The sequence below is a fragment of the Amphibalanus amphitrite genome, unplaced genomic scaffold (assembly GCF_019059575.1).
Source record: "Amphibalanus amphitrite isolate SeventyFive unplaced genomic scaffold, NRLGWU_Aamphi_draft 000651F_arrow, whole genome shotgun sequence".
Classification (NCBI taxonomy): Eukaryota; Metazoa; Arthropoda; class Thecostraca; order Balanomorpha; family Balanidae; genus Amphibalanus; species Amphibalanus amphitrite.
Genome location: NW_024882145.1, coordinates 1 through 14,034, shown reverse-complemented (window position 1 = coordinate 14,034; position 14,034 = coordinate 1). Strand labels below are relative to the sequence as shown.

At 48.3% G+C, this 14,034-nt stretch overlaps 2 protein-coding genes across 2 annotated transcripts; both read right to left on the bottom strand.

The window, feature by feature from the left end:
- Positions 1-4,397: 4,397 nt before the first annotated feature.
- Positions 4,398-6,473, bottom strand: LOC122364004 (cytochrome P450 3A31-like). The gene has a single exon (XM_043333936.1). The coding sequence runs from the start codon at positions 6,351-6,353 to the stop codon at positions 4,794-4,796; it is 1,560 nt and encodes a 519-aa protein (XP_043189871.1). The 5' UTR covers positions 6,354-6,473; the 3' UTR covers positions 4,398-4,793.
- A 3,842-nt stretch (positions 6,474-10,315) lies between these two features.
- On the bottom strand, positions 10,316-12,294 carry LOC122364003 (probable cytochrome P450 6a13). The gene has a single exon (XM_043333935.1). It carries the CDS (start codon positions 12,159-12,161, stop codon positions 10,605-10,607), a length of 1,557 nt encoding a protein of 518 aa, XP_043189870.1. The 5' UTR covers positions 12,162-12,294; the 3' UTR covers positions 10,316-10,604.
- Between the last annotated feature and the right edge of the window lie 1,740 nt (positions 12,295-14,034).

Here is a 14,034-nt window from a genome sequence, read left to right as displayed (position 1 = left end):
GTGGCTCGCAAGCTAAAAACATGCAGGCTCGCTTGTTAGATGGTAGTGTGGATCACTCAGCTTAGATTGTATTCTTTGATTTTGAAGAAACCCGAAAACCCAAATACTCGCAACCCGCATGCGAGGTCCAGTGTGGGGCGGCCTTTAAAGTCTTAGGTATCAGGTAGGGTTCAGGATTTTTGGTAAATAGCTTTGCCAAGAAAATTATCGCAGAGCCGGGGTTTTGGCAACATTGTGCTATGTCCATGATCAGAAGCATCGAAAGGTAGGGTAGGGTGGAGTAAATTGAACAGGTGGGGCAATTTAAACATAGTATGAATTTACAGGCATTCCGTTTACAAACATTTCAAAGAAATGCGTTGTAAAATAGAGTACCTAAAGGCTAAAATGCATTCAATTGAAAATCATCAATGGGGAATTGCTCGTCAAACAAATATTTTGCTAATTGAGGTCACTGATACCAGGTCAGGCCACAGAGGTCAGGTCACTGAGGGTCACAATATGAAGATATCATGTGATGCATGTTTCATGGTCCATTTTATATGACAAATGCGATTATGTGGGTCAGGCAACCTTTGGGGCCAGTTTAGGTTATGTTCTGGTGAAGGTCAGGTCAAGGTCCGTAGCTCAGTTGGTAGAGCGTTGGACTCCGCGTGGTGAGAGCACGCGTTCCCGGTTGAAACAGTCCGGGTTCGAGCGCGACGGGCGCTTGACATCTATGGGCCTCCTGACAGGTATGGTTGCGGTTGGTGGCAGGCCGTAGCCAGGCGAAGTCAGTGAGGGGACCGGCCGTGCGCGGATATGTGCGCACGTTAAAATTTGGACTCTAAATTCTGCCATATAACTGGAATTGCGCGATCGGAGGGTAGAGGGCAGGGTCACCGCAACAAACTTCGCTTAGCGGTGGCTCTGTCCTTGTGAATCCTTCCTATCAAAAGGTTTGGACTAAATTTATAAAAAAGGTCAGGTCAAAAAAGGTCAAACTTTTAACTTGGTATTTTTGCATAAATGGGTGCAGCTCGATGCAGCTCGTCACGGGGAGTCTAATGGTTGTCTTTGGTTTTTGCTACGTAGTTTAGAATTGCTACAAATTGAGTTCAAAAATTTGACTTCATCAATTTTGAGCAGTTTTTTCGCTATACCTAACTTTGCCAAAAAAGGATATATCGATCTAAAAGTTGGTATGTAGATAGACGAGGGTGGGGATCATCATACATATTCCATTTTTTTGTCGAAATTCGACAAAAATCTTTTAGGATTTGTATACTATTTTATTTAAAAAATCTGGTGAAAATCACGGAATTTTGAAAATACGAGATAAGAATTTTGTAACAACGTTTTTCCTCTACAAGACCATATAAAGAACTTTGAAATTGCTCTTAACTGTAGCTTTAATCAGCGTTTCAAAATTTTATGTTTTTTGCTCATTTTTGCTCCAGCATGACCTCAGCTACATAGACCTCAACCCTAGAACGCCTGGGGGGTTGTATCAACCCCCCCCCCCCTGAGGTTTTTTTCGAAGTGCACGCTAAACGGCTTGTCGTAGCGGGCTGAAATTTTCAATACCCTCTGGGGCAACCTTTGCGCATCTTTTGCCGAAAAAATTGATCGGGTCATGTCAGGTCACGGAGTTATGACGTCATAAGAGGTACAGCCTCCGGCCGACAGTTACCAAACGTGTGCGCCGAATCCCTAGGTTTTCTGCCGGTGATACCCACATTATTTGATGGATCATGATGAAACTTCCCATGCATGTTGGGGCAAGCATTGGCTATCGTGTGGTGCAAGAAAATTGACCGGGTCAGGTCAGGTCACGGAGTTATGACGTCACAAGAGGAACAGCGTCCGGTACTATTTTTGAAAAGCGCCCGAACCACTATTTTGCTAATTCTTGTCACCTCAATGGGAATATGCAGCAATATTAGCTTCTATAGGGAGCAAATGGACCTCCCAAATCCAAAAATACAATCAGATTTCAAAAATTTAAATTTTGATTTTTTCGAATTTCTGCCGCCGACTGTGACCTTGCCGACTTCCGTCGCTCCCAACGCGCCATTTTTAGAGCTAGGGAAACGAAATACATACCAAACGATAGAGAATTGATCAAGGAACACGATAGTGAAGGTTTCAAGTCGATATCTCCCACCGTTTTGCCGCAATCGCCGCCGAAAGTTGAAAAAAGTATATTTTTCCGAAAATTTGACCTTCGACCGGTCAAAAGTAGGTCAAATGTTGACCTAGGACCAAAAAATATACCACCAATCGCGAGACCTCGTTGAGAGCAATCCGTTGGTTTTTTCCGCTAAGCTCTACGACCTTCCGTTTCGAAACGCCAGGGGGGGTCGTAACAACCCCCCCCCCCCTGGTCGTTCGTGTTATGAGAAATGGCCTGGTCGTGCGAGGGTCAATATCTCCTGACCTTAGATGACCTACGACTTGAAGTTTTGAATAAAAATGTCAAATTGATGTCTGAAAAGCTACTAAACATTTGGCGGCGCTGCGCGCCGTCGTTTTTCGCTATTAAAAAACAACAGGAAATGGAATGACGGAAAGGATATGATGGGAGGGGGGGGGCAAAATACCCCCAATAGGGCGCGGGTTAATATAAATCGTAAGATCAGGCACTGAATCGCGATACACATTTCCCTAAGTATCTGACAATTGTCTCAATTATCTCTGAACGCCTCCGCTGTGTGACGCGCAGGTCACTCACACCACTATATTAAGTTGGCAGGGCGGAGTTTTTTGTTTTCAGTTTTGGTCCGCGTTTGTACAAATATAGAGATTCTAATAATCTCATGTCCGATTCTAGGCAACTTCTTTGTAAAATCTCGAAATTGTTGATTGAGAAGGCAGTGCCACACTCATCAGCATGGTCTTTAAAGGGACTATCCCACCTTTAACATGGGGTTTGAGTTGAGATAGCCAAGTTTGCGGCGAGGTTCAGAAACCACTATCTATCTAGGTTGCAACCCCCGCGGCCTCTTGGTGTTGAAGAAAGTCGTTCCCTTCATTTGAAAATGGGCCCTGTAGCCAACAAACAAAGCTATTTATTTTAGCTAGGGCGATTTGCCGATTGCCGGTTCCGTGCCCATTGGCTGAATCCCCACATCTTGCCTCCGCCGTCAATAGAGGAGTAGGCCTGAAAGGTGATAAATGAACAATTATTGCATAGTTAGTAGGCTGTAATTACCTCGCGTTCACGTCCCATTGCTCGACATGTAAGACACGCTCATAGCTGCAACTGGGTAAATGTTTTACTGCCTGTAGGCTCGTAACTCAATCATAATGAGGTAGGTAAGCAAATTATGCAATATGCATTATGACATCATGTTAAGATGAGGGCTTTGGGCTAATTACCATTTAATCGGTGCGGTCAGAAATCCCCATGTGCTGGCACAATCTGGTAAAGAGGCGTACATGGGTGAATCCAATGTACGACTCCCCACACGAGGAGCAACAAAACTGGTAAAAAACACCAAGGTTTGGGATCTCTGTCCTTAAATTGGAAGATAGAACCGACGGTGAAGGTATTTGTTATTATACGGCAAAAGTGAAAGATTAAGTTCCGACTTAAGTCAAAAGTCGGGTAGGCCAACTTTTAATTATCTATGGCCGGCGTGTTCCAAGCAATCGCGAAAAATTGTCCCAGTGGTACCCGACCCCTTGGCCTGGTAGGGTTAACATGTGCCGGCCGTTATGTCGAAATGTAACTTATGTTTACTTTGACCTGACCCGTGGTATCATCAGTGGTCTCGAGGTAAGCAAACTGAAGTTTCATCAAACAGTTTTTGGGCTACCGTGCCCCGTTCAGATTTTGAATATCAGACGAGTAGTTTCGGAAGTATCGAATCTGTAGAGCCCCCCCCCCCCTCCCCCATCACTCGCGGTATGGGTCAAGATTTGGTCAATCTTGATTCTGTTAACACAAGTAGATAAATAGCAGAAAACATTATGGTAAGCAGAGCGCTACCTAGCCAATCTTTAAAAAATGTGTAGAATTCGTAACGAAAAACTAATGAAAATATTTGTTTACCTATATTTATTGCTTCTGTATCCTTCCCTCACTTCCCACTAGTTTTGTGTTAGATTGAACCCCCTCACCAACTATTAAAGTCACTAAGTCCGTAACTAGCAATAAACCTCCCCAAAATTACCCCTATTACCCACCCAAAACTCAAAAGCATGGGTAATCGGTGCGTTGTGCGATGATCGTGCGATTACCCACCTATCTATATATGAAAAGTGTTCGACGTTACATTAGCTGACCTTTTGTATCATTTTTTCAATGATCTTTTATCTCAATACCACACAATGATGGTCTTGCGCCATTCAAACTTCACAGCATGATATTGCATGGAACTTGGAAGATATAGGATTGACAAAACGTATGTTGATAAGCTCAACAAATGATTTTATTGATTCAGCCAAGACAGTTAAACAATGTCTTTGCCTGCAACGCAAAACACAAACACAACCAACGCAACCACAAACACAAAACACAACACACAAAAACACAACGTAAGCAACGAAACAACACCGACAAGAAAGATCAGTGCTTAAGCTCACAACTTATTTGCACACTGCACAACCAGTTAGACCAATCGCTTTGAAAGAAGCACTGACAAATGGCAATCAAAAGTTCGTCGCAGAGTCCATTTGATGTCTCTGAATAATTACCCATACGATAAAGATAGATATGAGCGTTACTATTCAGTCCAGTAACAGCACAAACAGCCAGACCGCCTAACTTTGTCTAGCTGCAGGCGAAACATTTTCGGCGCAGCTCCGTTTTAGCGTCGCACCACCTTAAGCCAGGTTCCGCCCTTCTCCTGGGTCAGCGAGAACCCGGGATCCAGCACCGGCTCCATCTTCCCGGACTTTGGACCCGTCACCAGCGAGTACTTCCTCAGCAGCGCCACCAGTGCCACCTTCGCCTGCAGCAGCGCGAACCGCATGCCGATGCAGTTGCGCGGTCCCTGACCGAACGGCAGGTAGGTGTACGAGTTGCGGGCCTCCTTGCTGTTGGGCAAGTACCTCTCCGGATCGAAGGACTCCGGGTTCGGGTAGAGATCTTCGTCGTACTGCATGGCTAGAGGAAACATGTACACCATACTGTTGGCTGGCAGAACTGCGTCCGTGCCAGGAATGGGGTAGTCGCGAGTCGAGCAGCGCGTCAGCTGCGCCAGGGGGTACATCCTCAGGGTCTCCGTCAGGACGCTCTCAAGGTACGGCATGCCGCTGTTGACTTTGTCGAAGGTGATGGAGTCGTCACTAGATGGCAGTGCTTCGTCGATCTCGGCTTGGACTCGTTCTTGCATTTCAGGATGGAATGCAAGCTGACGCACAGCCCACGCCAGAGTGTTTGAAGTGGTATCGTTCCCGGCGAAGAAGAACAGAAGACACTGAGCCGTGATTTCGTCGTCGGTGAGCTTGCGCGCCTGACTGTCGTCCCGACGTGAGTCGATGAGCAGCTGAAGGTAGTCGTTGCGGCGCCGTTCGGGGTGCTCCTCTCGTTCCTTGATAGAACGTCTCGAGATGTTGACGAAAAAGTCGTGGCTCTCTTTGTCGATGACATACGAGGTCATGTCGAAATGCTCTTTGACGAACTCCGGCATTGAGGAGAGAGCCAGGAAGACAAACAGATTGAAGGCTGACGGTGGTTTTCTCAACATTTCTGCCTTCTTGGCGATCGCTGACTCCGGATTGCGGATGGAGTCGGCTTCCAAACCGAATGCTACCGACGCTATTGTGTCCATGGTGAATCTAGAAAACACGTCCTTGACATTGATCTCTCCATCTTTCTGGGACTCCTTGAACATCTGGTCTGCGAGGGTGTTAGAAAGGTCTTCCAGAATGGTTGTCATGCCGCGGATTTTACCTGTCGAGAAGGTAGGAGTGGATATATTCCTGACATCTTTCCACTCTTGCCCCGTCAGATTTGACAGCATCTTCGACATAACGTTCCCTTGGACTGCGTTGAATGATTCCGGCTGTCTCAAGGAAAATGATTCAAAGTCCTTGACCAGAACATTCTTGATCATGTCTTTGTCACTGATTGCTAGTGCAGGGCCCATCCAGTCAATCATGCCCATACATCCTCCAGCCTTCTTGGTCTCTCTGTACAATTCAGCCGAGCTTTCATCGAACGACGTTTTGAAGAACTCGAATCCGGCGTTTCCCATGGGGAATCGATACGGCAGATTGGCGATACCCTTCCCCTTCCAGAAGTTCTTGTGGCGCGTCAGATAGCGGTATGTCAGCGTCAGGAGCAGCACCACGAGACCGATGGTCACCGGGCTGAACACCAGGGATGCCAGCCAGCCGAGCCAGCCGAGACACGCCGACAACATGGCTGACACACCGTGGTATGGTTACACAGAAGGCGAAGCACGTCTTTTCCGACACACGGTCCGTCTTAGCACAGACTACCGTCTCCGCCGAGCGCTGGCCGCCCACTGTTGTCACCGCCGCTACTCGGGGCGCTTACATACCGCCGCCGCTGGCGCGCTTCGTCATCGAGCCTATCGGCAAGGTCACTAGTCAGCGGCGTCCCGGGCCGCCTGTCCGCGTCGGCCTGAGAGCCCGCCGGTCCCGGTCCTATCAGCAACAGCCGGCTCTAACAGACGGTCACCTGCGATAAACCATCGGGGGCGGGTGCCGGGTGGGGAGGAGAGGGCTATTTTTAGAGATTACCCACTATATACCAACTTCGTACTTGGTTGCTTCTTGAACAGCGAAGTTAATTGATTGTGTACCTATGCATCTATGCAGTGTTATATCGCAGTAAAAACAGACGTTTATCTTCTCACATGCAATGGGGCTCGGGATTGATATCCTTTGCATGAGTATATGCAAAGTGCTAATATTTAACTATGCATAGGCTGGGTCTGCCATAACTAGCTGCTTATGTTCAAAGCACCTTGAGAATTCAGATCATTTGCAAATGACCTGACTGGGTTGAGGCTGGCTGCTTTTGGGAATACCTACGTCTGGTCATCTTCATACATGTGTTGAAACTTGAAACAATATCGAATGGGCGGCGTCCCGCTAATGTGTTCAAAACAATGAACATACATTCTGTAAAGAAAGATTTTTTGACCAAAAGCGTAAAAAATACTGAGGAAGTAATGCCTACGCCCCCCGCCTGACCCTGCATCTCTACAGTCGACATGAGGGTACAGGTCTGCTGGTCTGATGAGTCACGTCGTACTTCTACTGAAGTGTTCTAGGAGCCACCTCTGAAGGGGTGGGTAACGGAGGACAGGAGAGCGCTGTACCGGGTAAGGAGAGGTCGCGATAGGGCGGCGCAGCAGTACCAGGAAGGCCAGCAGATGTAGGGCGGACAAAGGATGAGGCATAAGCTGCCCCACCCCCTCCCCTTTCAGCAGGACGCGATCGACTAAATAACCCAGAGAGGGGCGGGCTAATCGCAAATATCTAATCAATAAATAACTAAATAAATGTATCTATCGGATCCTGCTGCGCAGTTCTGCGGCTCCTAAAATTGTAGTTTTGAGGCGTGGCGTCTTGCAGCTTCTGAGCTGTGCGATTTCAGGAGTCTAGGGCGTCCAGCAGACTTTGTCGAGTCTATTGTGTCCTGGGCGTCGTGAAGCTTTTCAGAGACTGAGGATGTCCCAAAATCCTGTGTGGACACTATTACCCTAAGTATAGAATCATCTGGAAACCTTAACCACACTAGGATGACTTCAGTATGATAGTATATGACTATGACTGTATACGTTATGATGCTATTGACTAGTTGATGACTTGAGGCGTCCTACAGGTCATAAGCCCTGAAGGATATTGAGACACCTATGATCGTCTAGAGAAATTTATGATCTAAGAAGAAAAAATATTGGTGTATGTGAGGATGCGCTATAGGTCAAATCGGAATGGCTATTTTTTGGTGCCAAGGATATCGGCGTGGTTGATCAGGTCCCAGCCCTATTGTGGTCTTCAGTACCGGGCGCCGAGAGCTCTGAAGGAGCACCCTGGGTTTGGATGGAGCGGTAGCGTTTATTGCTGCTGCACCCGATGCCCAGGTGAGGTGAGTTCGACAGCACACGCCGCCATTTGTAGGACATTGGTAGCCAGCTTATCATCTGTGGGGCCTTGGGAAATATTGAGAGGTTCCCCAAGAATATGCCTGCTAACCTTTGCACTGATAGGGGGTTAAACCCTTCCGGTTTTTTCGCGATTAACTCGCGCAAAAATCGGCCGATCGTGACGAAGCTTATAGTACCCTGAGCTGATCAATTTTACACCTACCCTGAAAAATTTCATGACCCTGAGCCAAATGGCGTTTGACCTGTGACCTGTTTCTCGATACCATGTTTGGCCGGAATCGCGATTCGGCGTGTGTCGGCTCACATTATGCGCGCGTTTCATTTCTTTTTGTGGTTTTAAACTTTCAACCATGTGAAATGATGTTGATCTCATCAATCTCATGCATTATAGGGGAGAGTGGGGAAAGATGCCCAGGGTTTGACTATGTCATATATTATTCGAAAATGATGATTGGAAAGCCAAAACTTGGAGTTTCAACGGAAGCCGACATCATTTTTCTCCAAAAATATCAGACTTTCGTGCCTAAAATATGATAACTTTTTTTGCTATTAAGCATTTTCCTGAAGAAGTGAAAGGGGGCATCTTACCCCACAGGGTGGAAAAGACGCCCCCTGGCGTTGGGTAAGATGCCCCCTGCACTAAAAGTGACATAAATAGGCACGTGAATCGCCTGAACGAATCAGTAGTCCCTTCGAGCCTGCAGTAGACACCAAACGTCATCGTAAGGGCCCTCAAAAGTAGTCGTAAGGGGCTTCAGAGGTCATCGTTAGGGCCATCGTAGTCCAGCGTGGCCAAACAAGCCTCCGTGGTGGCGTTTGGAGACCACTGTGGGGCCCTTATAGGTCTTCATGATGCTTGAGGGCTCTCGAGCCCATCGTGGGGACCTCGGATGCCAGCGCGGCCCGTGGAGCCAACGTGGGAGCCCTCAAAGGATGTCGTGAGGGGCCCTGGAACCAATAATGGGGCCCACAGAGGCCGTCGTGAGGGCTCTCAGAGTCAGATGCCGCCCAAAAAGTCGCTGTGTGGGCCGAGAGACCGGCATGGGGAGCACCCGACCGTACCGGACTCTCAATAGTCCCAGATCGGCTTTTGTCTCTCATCACAATTATGTAATAAATGATTTGACGGGTTGCTTGAAGGACAGCCTACGGATTTAGGGGGGCGTCTTTCCCCATCAGGACAGGGGGCATCTTACCCCAAGGTACCGAAGTAACATTAAATCAGCACAATTTGTTAGCCATAAAACTACAATCTGAAACAAACTGTTTGGGACACAGTACACGCATGTTAATGTATCACGACTATAGCAAGGGACGCAAAAATTATCTACCTTCTTTGATATTTACAATGTTTTGACGCCAAAATATTTTTTGAAAGCAGCAAATAAAAAACATGCAATCACCAGCCAGCCGTTGCCCAACTGAGCTTCGCAAATTTTTGAGCAGTTAACAAGGCAGGCTTCCGCTTTACGCTAAGAACATTAATTTCCAGGTTCGATTCTTTGTTTCCCCGCTAGAGGGGGTGGGGCGTCTTTCCCACCCTGGGCATCTTACCCCACTCTCCCCTAGTGGGTGTCAAGGTCACCTGAAGGTCAAATCAGGTTAATGATATTCAAAGACCGTGGTTCACTTTTCGAGTGCTACATTATTTTGAGATAGATTTTGGAGCTGATTTCGAATTTAGAAATCATTTGAACATTAACGACGTAGTGGTGCATTCGTAGCATGTTACGAAGCTGTCAGTGGTGGTTGATTGATACTATGGATAGCTGACAGGACGCCTACTGGTTGACCTGACCCGACCCGACAAGGCCTAAATGCATGAAGACATCATCTGTCGTCAAGTCTAACATGAAATTCGTGATCGAAACCCCAAAAAGCCCTATTACAACTTCACTTTGCAAAGTTCTAGCAGGTCCCGATTTTCTCGACTTTTGGGTCCTATACCTGACCTGGAAGGTCAAAAAATGAACTAGGACCTTAAACTTGGGTATCTCCGGCTTCCTCTCGTCGAGGGCAGCACGCTCGTTTTTCTCTACGAAGCATTAGCTCGATCAGGGGCCGAACGGCAAGGGGGTCCAATGGACGTCCCCCCCCCCCATATACGTTAGACGCTGTCAAAACACCACTATGGACTAGGGTTAAGTTTCACCCCTGACAATCGAACGTCTGCCGCACATCCGAGTCGCTGTCAGCCACACGTCTGGAGTCTGGGGGCTGTGGCTGATAGTTGTCTGTGGCCTGTATGGTCTCCCTCATTTCCTTTATATTATATTTCCTCAAACATTGCAACAGATTAATTAGATGGCGACATCACCTACAACAAGATAACCGGCATTCAGCATCATTGGTATCACTTAAGACCCATCATTTGTAGCCGCTAAAGTCATGTTTTTCTCGCGTAGGAGAAAGTATAACATATTTGTATGGCGTCAAGCTTCCACAACAATATCTAAAGAAAATCAGATTACCTAAAGAACTAACTTCGGGCGACCTAGCCACTGAAAGCATGCAGAACAGTGCAGCGCAGACCGATTAACGCCTGACAACTTTGAGCCAGGTTCCACCCTTTTCCTGGGTTTGCGTGAACCCGGGATCCAGGACCGGCTCCATCTCTCCGGACTTGGGACCCGTGACCAGCGAGTACTTCCTCAGCAGCGCCACCAGTGCCACCTTCGCCTGCAGCAGCGCGAACCGCATGCCGATGCAGTTGCGCGGTCCCTGACCGAACGGCAGGTAGGTGTACGAGTTCCGTGCCTCCTTGTTGTTAGACAGGAACCTCTCCGGATCGAAGGACTCCGGGTTCGGGTAGAGATCTGCGTCGTGCTGCATAGAGTACGGCATCATGTACACAATGCTGTTTGCTGGCAGAACTGCGTCCGTCCCAGGGATGGGGTAGTCGCGAGTCGAGCATCGAGTCAGTTGCATCAGGGGATACATCCTTAGGGTCTCCGTCAGGACGCACTCAAGGTACGGCATGCCGCTGTTGACTTTGTCGAAGGTGATGGAGTCCTTGTCGGACTTCAGCACCTCATCTATCTCAGCCTGGACGCGTTCCTGCACCTCTGGGTGAAAAGCGAGCTCACGCGCTGCCCACGTCAGAGCGTTTGATGTGGTGTCGTTCCCGGCGAAGAAGAACAGAAGACACTGAGCCGTGATTTCGTCGTCGGTGAGCTTGCGCGCCTGACTGTCGTCCCGACGTGAGTCGATGAGCAGCTGAAGGTAGTCGTTGCGGCGCCGTTCGGGGTGCTCCTCTCGCTCCTTGATAGTTCTCCTTGAGATGTCGACAAAGAACTCCAGGGCGTTGTTCCCAAATATATAAGAGGTGAAATCGAAGCGCTTCCTTATAAAGGATGGCAGGTAAGAAACGCTCATGAAGATCAGGATCTTGTACATGGGTGGAGGTTTTCTCAGCAGCACGCCTTTCTTCGCGATCGCTGACTCCGGATTGCGGATGGAGTCGGCTTCCAGACCAAACGCTACCGACGCTATTGTGTCCATGGTGTATCTCGCAAACACGTCCTTGACGTTGATCTCTCCATCCTTCTGGGACTCCTTGAACATTTGGTCTGCGAGGGTGTTTGAAAGCTCCTCCAAAAGGGTTGTCATGCTGCGGATTTTCCCAGTAGAAAAAGTAGGAGTGGATATATTTCGGACATCTTTCCATTCCTGACCCCTCATGTTGGTCATCATCTTCGAGAAGACACTCTCGCTGTTACTAAGAGAGGCTGGCTGCCTCACTGAAAATGTTTCAAAGTCCTTAACCATGACATTCTTGATCATTTCTTGATCGCTGATTGCCAGAGCAGGGCCCATCCAGTCGATCATGGCCAAACACCCTCCAGCCTTCTTTGATTCGTCATAGAGCCTTGCGTTTGTCTGATAAAACGGTGTTTTGTAGAAGTCGAATCCCGCGTTTCCCATGGGGAAACGATACGGCAGATTGGCGATACCCTTCCCCTTCCAGAAGTTCTTGTGGCGCGTCACATGACGGTATACCAGCGTCAGGAGCAGCACCACGAGACCGATGGTCACCGGGCTGAACACCAGGGATGCCAGCCACCCGAGCCAGCCGAGAACCGTCGACAACATGGCTGACACACCGTGATCAGGTCGCACGGCGGGCAGGGCGGTGAAGCCAAGTCTCCTCTCTCACAGACGTGGTGGCACGGTAGACGGGCAGGAGCGTGCACCACCGTCCCAGCCGGCCTCTGGTGGTCCACTGAGGCCAGTCGGTGCGATGCGCAGCGGGAGGCGGCAGCAATGAGTCACAGAGCCTATCGGCAAGGTCACCGCACCCCGCCCCCACCACCGGCTTCGAGGGAGATGGAGATGCAAAACCTGTGTACTCGCTGACGTGGTATATGTATAACTAAAGTGTAACAAAAATTGGTGCGAATGTTATTACCTGAATCCATATACCTACATATTATTTCTAGAATTTTTGACCATGAAAAAGCTGCTACACGTGTATTGGTATGAGGTCACATAAGGTAATGCTCAAGATTGCAATTCGCCTGCCATTCAAATTTTGTTTTCTTTAAAAAGATGTTGAATGCATGACTTCAGCAACGAAGTTTTAGCACTGAATGCTTACATACCTGCTCTATTTCTTCTTTATTTTGCATAATTATCACGACGTTTCACTGCCAATCAAAATTTACCACAATGTGTGTGCAAAGGTAATACTTGCTGTTGCTCGGCAGCTTTCATAGTGCGCCAAAAGCAGTGGATGGGGCTGCTGGGTGACGTCAGAGTATTGTCTGAAGCCCTGCGCAGGCTGTGGCCTATCGGTGGTCAGAGGTCAGTGACGTTCTTATTGGTGGTGGCGGTTGGTCATTTCGTCAACGATGCGGTGCCTGGGACCTGACTTTGGCTAGAAATATCAGCTGTGTGTGCTTAAACTTCGTTTGGCTATCGCATTCGCAACTAAACGGAAACTTCACTTATTGAAGAATAATAAGAAATCGGTGATGAATAGTCGCAGGTTTTGGGACTCCCATCAAGTTCGCACCCGAAAGAGCACACATTTACAACGCCCATTGCGAAAGAAGACATCAAGCTTTCTACCTTAAGGTATAGCGTGCGTAATATTGATATAATCCAGAATTGACAGTTATTCAAATATACCAATATCCGGTGCCGATATTACGGAAAACTTAATATGTTAACATTGCAGAAGTTGTAACATTTTATGACATGATCCAGCAGCGCCGACTCGTCGAACAGACGTATCGATAAGGTGGGCACATAGGGCACCTTGTTATCAAGAAACAGTGCAATCATTCCCTGACCACGGGAAGGTGTGGCGGGTGGCGACCTTGCTGATTAGCACGGCTGTATAAGAGCTCTCTCTCTCTCTCTTCGCTATGACCGTATCAAGTCACCATCGGCCGGCGGCGACGTTTGTGTGCTTTCCTGCGCTTCTACGCGGCATCGGTTAGAGAGGACGCATAGTTTTACCGGTCCTGTCTAAAACTCGTGCGACCTGATCACAGTGTCTGTCATCATGTTGTCGGCGTGTCTCGGCTGGCTCGGTGGCTGGCGTCCCTGGTGTTCAGCCCCCGGTGACAATCGGTCTCGTGGTGCTGCTCCTGACGCTGATCTACCCTATCTGACGCGCCACAAGAACTTCTGGAAGGGGAAGGGTATCGCCAACAAAGCCGTACGCTTCCCCATGGGAAATGTCGGATTCGAGTTCTTTAAACACCTTTCTATGAGGGCTCGTGCAAACTATATGAAGAGGCGAAAAGGCAGGAGGATGCTTGGGTTATCATCGACTGGGGGCCTGGAATAGTGGTGAGTGCTCCAGAGCTGATCAAAAATTTCTGGTCAAGGACTTTGAAAACGGTCCCGTTCCGGCGTCCAGACTTTTCAGTTCTGTTCGGGCAGCGTTTTTCGAAATGATCAAGCCTCAGGACAGGAATGGAAAGATGTGAGAAGCATCCACTCCATCCTTTTCTAC

What these genes read in the sequence shown, in the direction of transcription:
- LOC122364003 (XM_043333935.1), bottom strand. Translation starts at nt 12,161, where the DNA reads ATGTTGTCGACGGTTCTCGGCTGGCTCGGGTGGCTGGCATCCCTGGTG.
- LOC122364004 (XM_043333936.1), bottom strand. Translation starts at nt 6,353, where the DNA reads ATGTTGTCGGCGTGTCTCGGCTGGCTCGGCTGGCTGGCATCCCTGGTG.